We start from the raw sequence: 12770 nt of genomic DNA, 5'->3' as shown, positions 1-12770 counted from the left end.
CTGACAGACACCACTGTTTTCCCCTCACATCACCTTCTCCTATCACTGAAGCGACACCACTGTCTTCCCCTCGCATCACCTTCTCCTATCACCATCTCCTCACCACTGTCAGACACATCTCTCCTCTATGCCTCCATCTCCCATCTGGGATTTGAACCCACGATAATAGGATCCAGGCACTCCTGACTTACACAGCTCTGCACATGGTCTTTAGTAACTCTTCAATCCTTGAAAATGTTGGACTTTTGACTACATAGGCTATTCTTCTCCTTAAAACACACCGTTACCGGAAATACTTTGACAAAACATTCTCAAACAAATTATTTGAAAAATTAACCAGAAATGTTTGTCGCCTGTATTTACAGTGTTTGAGTCGTGATGTGATGTACGTGGATTATGATTTCTGCTGCTGTTGCACGTGCGCCAAGCTTCGTCGAGAGCTGATCGTAACGATACGAGGTTCACGACTCTATCCAATTACGTGGGGACCTAAGCGTGAACTTTTGAAATTGCTTGCACGTTTTAAATTAGGCCAGTAGAAAAATCCCTAAAATTAATTCAACCCGGACATTTTAAGGAACAACCAAATTTCTATCACAAATCATAAATTAGGTATAGGAGATGTTATATAAAAAACCCAGACAAAATCAGACTTGAGGAAAATCTACAATGCCATGTCAAAGTTTGCTCCAAATCACTCCCCATTCAGTTTCCCAGTGTTTATAGTTGTAAGGAAAGTACTACCTGTTGCTACCATAAACAAGATGTCAGCCTCCATGTCGTCTGCTTTACAGTGGAATAATATTCATTTTCTACTTTGTTGCTGTCATGACTGAGAGTGAAAATCATCTAAATGGTGAGTAAAAGTTACATTCTTTGTACAACATTTGTTACAAATGAATTACTATGTTGATCATTTTACCATTTATGATTCAAATGCACTCTAATGTTAGGCTAGTCAATGGTCAATTAGGCAACTTTTATATTTGATGTATGCTAGATATTTCATCAAATATTAGTATCATGTTCCCATTGATTTCTATGTAAACAAACATTGTTTAGGAATAATGAAATATATGCGTTTCATAGACAACTCAGTCCTTAATCAAGGTTAAATTTATACCCTATATATCAGGTGTTGGTTGCAGTGATACTATTTTCCAACATACTAATTTTCAATCTTGGAACGTCAACTGAACCCAATTTTTAATTATTGGTTTTTAACTATTTACTGTAGAAAATCTACATGAAACCCCCTGAATGTAATCTTCAATTCCATACCTTGCAAATTAGCTGTTAGTTGAAGTAATACTATTTTCCATCAGACTTCTTTTCTCTGAGAACATCTTACCAAACCTGATTTGTTTTTGTAATGTAATGTGTATGAGAAAAGATATGCAGCAAATAACCTGAATATAATCTTTACATGGATCTGTTGAATTTTCAAGAATATGTTTGAATCAATTACTCATTTTAACAAAGAAAACATAAGTGTAATTAATAAGTTATTTTTCTGTTCATTCTAAAGGATACAGAGTGAGATTCTTATTAGATCACTAATTTCATTGTTCATCTAATATGATTATGCCACAAATAGCCACAACCTATATCAAAAAGAAACTTATTGTTCTTTTGCTTAAAATGTTTTGAAGAATTAGATGATTAGAACAAAATAGAAAGAGACATATATTTGTTTACCTTTATTCATGGGAGTCAATTAATTGTCCAAAGCATAATAACTCAAGAAATAAAGTTACTTTTTGAGACAATGAATTCAATTATTCAATAATGTTAATTTCTTATAAATCATACTAAAACTAAAATATATTGAAATATATGTTTGATTTGAATTCTTACTATTTTCAGGTGAGAATGATAGTCACTGCATCATTTGTGATCAAGCAGGATGGGATGCTAACTTATCCACAAAGGGCTTCCTATCAATTATTTCTTCGTCTAAGAAAAGACAAGATGGAAAACATGAACAACTGCTGCCTCTTATATCTAATAAACAAGCATTTGTTGTGCATGAACAATGCAGGAAGTCATATACTTCATCAAAAAACATACATTATTTCTTGAAGAAAAGAAATTATGAACTTGATACTTTACCGCCAAGAAATCTTCGCACATTACAAATCAATTTTGATTTCAAGACTCACTGTCTTATTTGTGCAGAATGTATTAACTTTCCTAATGTTGAAAAGAATCCAAAAAGACAAAGCATAGGTTCAGTTGAAATTGTTGACAAATTGGATAAATGTAGCACTTTGCAGAATACATTATTGGAACTATGCTCCAAGCGTTCAGATAAGCAGGCTCTGGATGTCAAGTCAAGAATCATATGTGCTGGAGACATAAGAGCAGCAGAGGCAATCTACCATCGCCAATGTTTGCAAACTTTTTTACGCTGTAAACAAGACTGTGATACGAATGAAAGAAATCTAAATTCGACAAATTCTGAAGGTTTCAGTAACTTGTGCACCTGGTTGTCATCACAAACTGGGAGTCAGTTTACTATATCAGATCTACAGGTAAAACTGTCTTCATTTCTTCCAGAGGATGTTGAACCTTACAGTGTTAAACATTTGAAACGCAAACTGCAAGATCATTTTGGCAATAAACTGAGTATAACTGAACTAGGAGGAAAGAAAAATGTATTCCAATTTAGACATACAGCTTCAGAGATTTTACACCAAGCTTTTCTTACTGATGACCAGGAGGATGGTGATGAATTGATTGCCAAGTCACGCCAATTGGGAAAAAAGCTCAGGAATCTTTTATCTGACATCAAATTTGACACTGAACACTTTCCCTCGCCAGATGAATTAAACATCAACGCTTTAGAGAGTCAAGTTCCTGAAGCTCTACTGGTTTTCATGAAGAGACTTTTAGGATTATCTTCAACATCTTCAGATAGAAATACACTGCAAATGATATCTCTATGTCATATCTTGATGAATGCTGTTGCCCCAAATCCATACCAGTCTCCATTGCTGTTCTCTACTGGTTTATTCATCCACCAGACTACAAGGTCAAAACTTGTACTCAATCTCCTTTCATCCTTAGGAATGACAATGTCATATGACACTATTTTGGATTTTGAAAGATCTGCCGTTACAAGTAGAAACATTGATGACCTTCACCCAGGCATTGGTGTCAATGAAGATGGCACAGAAGGATTTTGTCAGTGGATAGCTGATAATTTTGATTACAATGAGGACACAATAAGTGGCCACAATAGCACACATGTCATGGGAATTATCGCATGTCAGACACCTGCATCAACACAGAAACTGTCAGTGAGAAGACAAAAAAACTATGCTACAGACATTCTTGCTGCTGGTGATTTCAGCAACATACAACCCTACAGAAATCATCATACAAACGCCATGGCAAAGGTAAAATTTAATCCGGTGGTCGAAGTTATAGTTCCAAAACTGAAGCAATTCCTCTTCCAAGACATAGTGTGGATGCTCTCCAATTTCAGATCACAAATCACCCCAGGATGGCAAGGGTTCATGTCTGATGTGACACATGGGGAGTATATGCAGTCTAAAGTACTTTATCATCCAATGATACCACTCAATCCGCAGACAAATGAAGCAGTCTATTCAACAATGATGTTTGTAGACAAGCAACGTCAGAAGATTGGACAGTGTTGTGCACTCCTCACGTTTGATCAACCACTCTACGCCAAAGCTTACAAAATCAAAACAGAAAATCCTCTGGATTTCGAACACATACAGCTTCGCCTTGGAGGATTTCATCAGCTGATGTCCTTTCTTGGATCTGGATGTAAGTCAATGCAATATACTGGATTAGAAGAACTATGGTCATGTGTGTATGCAAAGAACTCAATTCCAAAAATGTTTGAAGGAAAATCTTACCACAAAACTGTAAGGGCATGTCTTTTGACTTGCGCAGCACTACATATTCTTCTCTTTGAACAGCCTCATGAAGACATCATGGATGAAGATGGTGACAATCGTGAACACGAAAATGATTCTGTAGGTAGTGGTTCTTTGTCAGATATTGAACAGATTGCTAAAGATATTTCACGTCGGGAAATTCAATTTGATGACTTTGAAGAGACAGTGGATAACATTCTGGGCAAAGTTGACAAAGAAAAGGCAAAACACCTACAGTCAAGGACATCAAAATTATGGCTTCAATTCATGGATTTTGTCTCAACAATGTGTATGTTCATTAGAGCTGAAAGAACAGGTGATTGGCTCCTGCATTTGAAAGCTTCACAAGACATGCTTCCCTGGTTTGCTGCAACAGGACATAACAATTATGCCAAGTATTGTCGTCTGTATATTCAAGATTTTGTACATCCATGCCCCTGTCTTCACAAACCACTAGAGGATGGCCTCTTTACGATTCATCGGAGTCAAAAGTTATTCTGGAGTGGCACTTGGTCTGATATGGTGATAGAACAATCTCTCATGAGGTCAGGGAAGACATCAGGCGGTCTCATAAACATAACTCACCAAGACAGTGCAAGGACAAGATGGCTTCTATCAGCACACATTGTTGCACAGTACACAGAGGAGTTGAGAATGTTGACAAATACATCATCAAATTCACGGAGTGATCATCATCGAGAACTAAATCCAGGAAGAATGAATCAAGATTACATTGATATGAACAAATTCTTAGATTTCCTACGAAGTCACAATCCATTTACTGGAGTCCAGTCTGAACTTCGCAACATAGCTACTTGTGTTATTGCTGATGACAGGGTTAATGCTGACAGAACAGTCAGTATAGGAAGTTCAATACAATCTCTAATTACAAACCATTCTTTTGGAGATGTTTCAATGAAGAAAAGTCAACAAGTGGTGACATTTGACATCATGAAACGTGCAGTAACACTAACAAGTGGAGAAAGACTTCGCATGTCATCACTTGAGTTGTATCAACGACTTCTCGCTATTGCCTACACAATAGGACCACCATCTCCATCTGTGTTCTGCCATGAACTTTCGTCTGTTCCATGATGATGGTAGCATGAGAAAATCAACGAAATCACAACTCGCCAAATGCATAATGAAGATGACTTCAAATGTTGAAACTGATGTTCCATCAGTATCAACAGTCTTTGATGGATGTGCGTTACTTCAACAGTTGAAATGGCCAAAGGTTGGGACAATGTTGGACGTCTGTGAAATATTCCTCTCTACAATTCATCACAGGTCATCCTTGAATCATGAGGTAACTGTTGTGTTCGACAGTTATGATGTAACAACAACAAAAGATCAAGAACAGAAGCGCAGAAAGCTCTCAAGAACTGCAATGGCTGATGTTATGCTGAAGTCAAATACTCCAGTTCCAAGTGATGCAGCAAGTTTTCTTGCCAACAAGAAAAACAAACAACAAACAATTAATCTCCTTTCATCATACATACAAGAGAACTCACGTGTGTTAGTAAGCCATGCAGGGGATGAAGGGGACGCTGATGTTGTTATTGTTCAAAGAGCTGTGGAGTTGGCAGAGAAACATGAAACCGTCCATGTCATTTCTGATGATACTGACATTTTTGTCCTTCTGATACATCATGTGGATTCCCAGAGCAATGTTTACATGAAGACAAGATCAAGAACTATGTCAATAAAAGAAGCAAAACATTGCCTAGGAGAACAATTGTGTCACAATCTTCCTTTCCTTCATGCAGTATCAGGTTGTGATACAACATCTTCCTTCTTCGGCTTTGGAAAATCTAAACATCTGGCTTATTTCACTTCCGCAGAGCAATTACATGAGAAAGTCACAGTTTTTGGAGAATCATCTGTTCCTCTCCAAGTAATCAAAGAAGTGGGAGAACAGTATGTCTGTGGACTCTATGGTGGGAAACAAAACGAGAAACTGGATGAGTTGAGATTCAAAAATGTAAAATCAACCAAGTTCACAAGTGTAGAGCGCATGCCTCCAACAAGCCGGGCATGTTATTTTCATTGTCTAAGGGTTCATCTGCAAGTGTCAACATGGAAATCTCTTAAAACTGTTTTGGACAAAGAGACACATGGCTTCAAATCAGTTGAAGGGAGTATAGTCCCAATTATAACAGACATGCCTCCAGCCCCTCCAGAACTCTTGAAGGAAATAAAGTGTTCTTGTAAATCATCTAACAGACTCTGCACATCCTGTAGTTGTGTCAAAAGGGGGATTCAATGCAGCATCCACTGCAAATGTGAAAGCAACTGTGAGAATAGACAGGACTTAAATGCAGAATATGAAAACATTTGGGATAACACTTTCTTTATTAAAGTATAGATTCTCATACTTTTTTTAGTTGGGTCCCGTCCGGGATTCCAACCCACACTGCCAGTGTTATCCCAAATATATTTGGTACAAGGATTTATATGTTTTTCTGATCCTTAGTTTCTTCTCGTCAAAGGTTTATCTAGCTTTTTTAAACGCGAACACTGTTACAGGTAACAGGCTGTAACACGACATTATGCATATCACGTTCTGAGCTTTTATGGATTTGGGATATTGGAAATTATAAAAAAGCTAATTTCACTGTGATGTGTCACCGTATCCGAGGTCAACCATTACACGTCATCAAATCATACAAATCGGATTCTAGCCACGCTGGAGACACATGCTCCGATAACATTAGTAATCATTCACTTGATTGTCAAACTACAACTACGAACTATAGATCAGTCTGTTCCGAGTGACAATCAACCGAAATGTTGGTTCAAGATAAAGTGTAATTGATAGCCAACTACATTCTTAAAACATTATGGAGCTCTTAAACAATGGAGGACGTCACATATATCTTTAAAAACGAACCCGTGGATCGATTACACTGAACCAGGTTCTATCTGGATTAACAGGATATTACGGTTTACAATTACTGCCTGAATGTTGTTTTACGGCTCAGTCCGCAATATTTCACCTGCATCTTGGCAGCCTGCGCCAGAGAAATCAGTGATTGACAGCATGAGCAACGATGCATGCTGTTTGGACACGGTGCCACAAAATCGGCAATGTCAAACCAAGCTCATCTTACGAGAATCCCAACAGCAAAACATAATTATAAAAACACTGCGACTTGTTGTTTGTGGACACAAAGTATGACGAGATTTGTATGTAAACACACATTCTGTTGTGTAAACTAGTCACGTGTCATTGGAATAGAGATGTGGGTTTTTCATTAGAGGAGAGTCTGACTCGTCACCGTCCTACTCAAGGAGATCGCTCAGGTGTGTCATTGTGTCCACGCTAAACACGAGATATTCGGACAGTTCTCGGGCTTCGTTTACCAGAATCTAATTACCAGCGAGGTTATGTTGCGTGTGTATTTGTCTCGTGTTTCTCTGGCCGGTGCTCTGGTATTCAGTGTGTCAGGGAGGAATGAGATGCATGTAATGCATTTTCGATAGGTACATGATCTAACTTAGGTGACGCCGATATGTGCTGTACACGTTGCACCAACGGTTGACTTCACAATGGGTAAACACGTTTCTTGATATATGCCTGCAGCACATGTACTCTCCAAACAAAGTAGGGGATATTCGGGAATAACAGATGATTACAGAAAAACAAGAGGTATCGAGTATTGTCTCACAAGAATATACGGATGAAGTGTGTTTGATGAAACACAAGAGGGCGAATATCCTCGCTGTTCACACCCACCAAGTGGCTACGGCTCCAGAGATCTGAAGTTCTCAGTTTCAGTCTTGAACACGACCACCAAGAACACGATGTTTCACAAAACAAGTTCCTACGATTCATGTATTCGTGTATCCTCACATGTTCTCAAGTAATGCTAATTTGGCTCTGTTATTGAAAATTTGCTAGTTTATTATGAAAGTGTTGTGCATGGTGGTACGTAAATTTCGTATCTAGCCAACTTGATCTATCTATCTATCTATCTATCTATCTATCTATCTATCTATCTATCTATCTATCTATCTATCTATCTATATTTAGAGGAATATTAAAAAAGGTTACTACACATGCTTAATATATGCTATTACTGGATATTCATGTATATATACATCCAGGGCAGTTCGAAACAGTAACACTTCATAGTACAGCTTGAGTTAGCAATTTTAGAATGCACGTCAAGTGAAAGTATTGGGCGATAAATACGTTAATGTTTTAGTCGGTCACGTGATTGCGAGACGTCATATAAGACAGTCGTGGCATCAAAACACAGGAAACAACACCGGGACCGGGCCGATTCACTTTCGGAAATCTGCTTCTATCTTGACTATTAGTTTGATCCACGAGGTCAAAAATGGATTTGGGTGGTCTACCCCATACAGATACTAACATAGAAGTACAACCTTTTCAATTTGAACCTATATCTGGCAGCAAGAACGACACGAATACTGACGCCGATTCCAGCACTTCACATGAAAACAGTGACGATCCTGATCCTGACGATGTTTTGAATAGGCCTCATACAGATTGGCATGCTAGTCACTTGCGTACCAATTTTCCGGAAAACAGATTAGATAATTAATGTTTCAGCTGTCACGGTAACAAATGCAGTCATAATGTTAGGCCAATATGCTAAGCCACTTCTGTATTGGCCAGTAAATGATCAAATTGCAAGTTGGAAGTAAATGATTCTAAGATATTTAAGACCTGCATAACTGCATGTGTTATATCACTTCTTATGACGAAATGTACCCAAGAGAAGGTTCGAAATACAGAGATGAACTTTTCTGTGAAATAACATTATGTCAGTCAATACACATGCCATAAATACGTTAGTGTACGATATCCATGTTTTCGGAGGAGAAGCATGGTTATAGTGCATCGAAGTTCAGTTTTATTACATTTTCAATGTCCATAGATGTCTAAAGGATCGGTAAGCTGTTGTGATACTTATTGTTGAATATAAATTTACAATATAGGGATACATAAAATGTAAAATAATTATGAACTTAAAGTGTGAATTTCAAAAATAAAATAATACTGTTATTTTAAGGTAACTGTACCACGACGAAATTATAGGTTTGCATATTATTAGCTAGATCCTAATTTTGTTGATAGGTGTGACTGTGGCTACGGCATGGCCATGTCACCCGAACTGAATCCAAATGCTGTCATTTTCTGCTGGGGCGAGAGAGAAATTGGAGCTGAATCCTTGGTTTTCATAACTCAACATGAAGGATTCTCAGTCAATGTCACCAACATACAGTCCTACAGCTGGCGTTCCTGGAATTAGTCAGCTTGGCAGGCCCACAAGACGATAACAAACCAATTCATAAGTAGGTTACTTCTTTACGGCTGCCTAAAACTATAACCATAGTAAATACAGCTGCATAGATTAATATTGACATTTCCTTATCATTGTGCTGCATCAGATATTCTTCTAAACTGTCAGCGAGTGAAGAAAGTGTGATCAGTTCCAATTAAAGACCTACGATCAAATAAAGGAATAACTAGCACAAAACTGAAGGTGTTATTTGCATACCATCTTTTTACATACACAAGTGCTCAATTAATACAATGTGAACACAAACTTCACAAAGACATGCTGGCCATAATAACAAAGATCGAGGAGCAACGAATTATTACATCTGAACATAATTTTTTCCGGTATGGTAACAATATCATACAATTTCAAATCACCGATAAAGAACACTAGTCATGTGGCATACAACCGATTTACCAGATGGATCCATGGAAGGCTAATAAACATTATCGTCGTCCTATACCATCATGTGTCGTAACTGCAATTAGGGAATACTTTCCATCTGAAGAAGTGGCAGAATTCAAGTACTATAGACCACCTAAATACATCAATCACTTATGATTCTAGGTCATGCATTGGACACTTATGATTTCAGATCATACATCAGACCAATGGTTCTTCTGACAGATAATGTCTGACTGCGTCTTAGGAAATATAATTTTGCCTTAGGAACTGCCACTATAGTTAAGAAGAAATGTCAAAATTATATATAAATACATGCACAAGATTATGTGTCGACATATTTAAACGAGGATAGTAGTATAGGTAATGATGGTTCTGGACCACTTCCACTGGAGCCAGATTCATATACCTATACTGCTACTACAGGGGGGATTTTTTATGTCAAAATGATGATGCGATTTAACGATAGTCATGAGTTGTATTAAACGAAACATCAATATTAATTAATAATGGATAAAATTTACTATAGCCCACGAGGATATTGGAAAGGTGTAGGAGCAATAAAAAAATTAGCCACCACGGCTAAGGTATCTAAAGATGTGGCAAAGGATTGGTTAAAGAAACAAGCGATGTGGCAGATATATTTACCGGCACCGCGTTATATACCGAGGAAGAAGTTTGATATTTTTACAACGAATGAAGTTCATCAGGCTGACCTCTTGTTTCTTCCCCACGATAAGGTAAAACGCAAAACGTACAAATACGCTTTAACCGTAGTGGATGTGGCTAGTCGATACAAAGAGGCTGAGCCATTAACATCGAAAGAATCAACAGAGGTAGCTAATGCACTGAGTCGCATATATAAACGCGGACCACTAAAATGGCCTAAGCTATTTCAAGTAGATCCCGGTCGCGAGTTTATGGGATCGGTAACTAAACTGTTAACAAAGAACGATGTCAAAATCGTCCGTGGTGAAAGAGAGGCCCACCGCAGTCAAGCTATCGTCGAAAGATTTAACAGGACATTAGCGGAACGTTTGTTTGGCTATCAGTATGGGATCGAAATGAAATCGGAGCGATTGAGATCAACCGAATGGGTGACACGATTATCAGCCGTTGTATCAGCGCTGAATAATGAAGTAACAAGATTAATAGGGAAGAAACCATCCCATGCTATTAAAATGAAATCCGTGACTTCCGAATCTTCAGCACCGAGGAGAGGCAAAGAACGAAAACTTCCGGATAGAGTAAGGGTAAGATATTTATACCAGGCCGGTGAACTCGAAGGAGGCCTACGTCGCGCAACCGATCCCATATGGTCCCTTAAGACGTATAACATTAGTCGATTGGTTACGAAAGAAGGAAAGCCTATTCTTTATTATCTTCAAGATGGACCGGGTAGGGCATTTGTACGAGAAGAGTTGTTCATAGTTCCCGACGGTACGGTATTACCACCATAACCATAAGCATAGGTATTTACACCATCATTATCAATCCATCTCTTTGTATCTAAGGGGATAATGATGTCTTGTTCATTCTTAATCCATATATCCTATGATCGTAACTTCTTAAAGAGTTCATCTCGTGTTTGAACGTTCTACCGTTGAATAATGATTCTTTATACTGTTCGTGTTTGATATGCTTTTTTACAACATACTTCTTAACGCCCTTAGCTTTTCTTATCTCTCCATTATCGGACTTCTTTATAGAATACATCTTAGGTCTTAATCCTACATACTCCGCTATAGGGGTCCCAGCACATTCTTCCTTCATCTTACCTAACACCTTTTTATTTACTACGCTGTGCAGTGGATTATCTTTTGGGTAATCGCTCGTGTCGTACATATCTATTTTTTCTGCCATATCTTTATACACATCCTCGGTTTGTATTTCCATCAACAAAGAATCTGTGTCGGTATATAACACCTCGCATCTATCGCCGTATTGCTTCTTAAGTTCGTTGTAATAAAAGTCATACATTAAGTGTTTTGACAAGTCGAGAATACTCATACCGACGTACACCGGTCTGTCGAATTTTATATTACTCTTCTGCATATGCAACGCGGCTAAGTCGTTATCGAATATCTTGCTTCTGTTAAAAGCCGGACTGGCTATAAGTTTCCTGAGTCTTTCTTCCTCATTAGATCTGACTAATTTAACATCAACACGCTTCCTTAGATTCTCCATAGTTTTACCAAATACCGAGTTATTCATGAGCTAATACAGATTCTTTTCGAAATCACTGGTAGCTATCTTTCTTAAATCTGTGTTCAACCTTATATAGGGCTCCATCCAAGGGCTTTGATCAAACTTTAGAACTCTGTGTATTTTCTTAAGTTTCATACCCAACGATAGATACAACTGGAGATTTCTGTAGTGAACTATATATTTTGTTTTATCCATCAAATTTGGTACGAGTTTTTCTACGTTAGCTAACCTACTATTACCCATCAAGGAGCGTTGATATTCCGACATCCAATCTTTATTAACCATTAATCTTTCGGGAGCTAGCGGATAACTGTTATGGTCTTTATGTAACGAACTTGGATATTCCAAGTCAACTTCTAGTATGTACCCTTTATTCACTTCGATATTATTGATATTATTCACATTGATATCATTGACCCATTCAAAACCACCTGTGGGTAAAGGTTGACTCATAGCCCATCCGTACAAATTGTTAGCGTCGAGATATAATATGTGGGTGTCGGGTTTACTCGGATCGTATCCTTCCACTAATTTATTATTAGCCTTAGAATACCTTTTAGCTGCCATCGATATACCACCTCTTAATCCTTTCTCAATAAACAAGTGCATATCGTAATCTGTGAGTAGTTTTAGTTCTACGCCGGTCTTCTTCAACAATGCATCCCACGATAGTCCGGGACTGGAATAGTACCATGCCGGGTCCAAGCCATATTGTTTGAAACATGTCTTTCTAAATATCTCGAATATATCGGCGAGTAACAGTACATCTGTTTTTAAGTACAGATCGTGATAATCGCCTAAATTCTTACAACCTAATTTATCCCACACCGTCAGAGCGTGTTCATAATCGGCATCTGTTATTCTAGATTCTGTTAAGTTACTTTAGAATGATTTGAGGGGTGGTAATTCAGTTTCTTCGAATCTAGACCAATCA

At 37.9% G+C, this 12770-nt stretch overlaps 1 protein-coding gene across 1 annotated transcript; it reads left to right on the top strand.

Moving 5' to 3' along the window:
- The first annotated feature begins 727 nt into the window (after window positions 1-727).
- Window positions 728-5812, top strand: LOC124140320. Its single transcript, XM_048397308.1, has 4 exons — window positions 728-856; window positions 1867-3798; window positions 3928-4133; window positions 5756-5812. Exons 1-4 carry the CDS (start codon window positions 829-831, stop codon window positions 5810-5812), a joined length of 2223 nt encoding a protein of 740 aa, XP_048253265.1. The 5' UTR covers window positions 728-828.
- Window positions 5813-12770: the final 6958 nt, after the last annotated feature.

This window comes from Haliotis rufescens, unplaced genomic scaffold, assembly GCF_023055435.1.
Source record: "Haliotis rufescens isolate VD_foot unplaced genomic scaffold, xgHalRufe1.0.p SCAF_17, whole genome shotgun sequence".
Classification (NCBI taxonomy): domain Eukaryota; kingdom Metazoa; phylum Mollusca; class Gastropoda; order Lepetellida; family Haliotidae; genus Haliotis; species Haliotis rufescens.
The sequence above is the reverse complement of the archived record's forward strand: the minus strand, read 5'-3'. Positions and strand labels throughout refer to the sequence as shown.

Excerpts from the sequence above, each read along its gene's own strand:
- LOC124140320 (XM_048397308.1), top strand. The coding sequence starts at position 829 with ATGACTGAGAGTGAAAATCATCTAAATG. Across the intron at positions 857-1,866 it reads GAGTGAAAATCATCTAAATG|GTGAGAATGATAGTCACTGC; the intron begins GTGAGTAAAAGT and ends TACTATTTTCAG. Across the intron at positions 4,134-5,755 it reads GCAAAGTTGACAAAGAAAAG|AGCAATTACATGAGAAAGTC; the intron begins GCAAAACACCTA and ends TCACTTCCGCAG.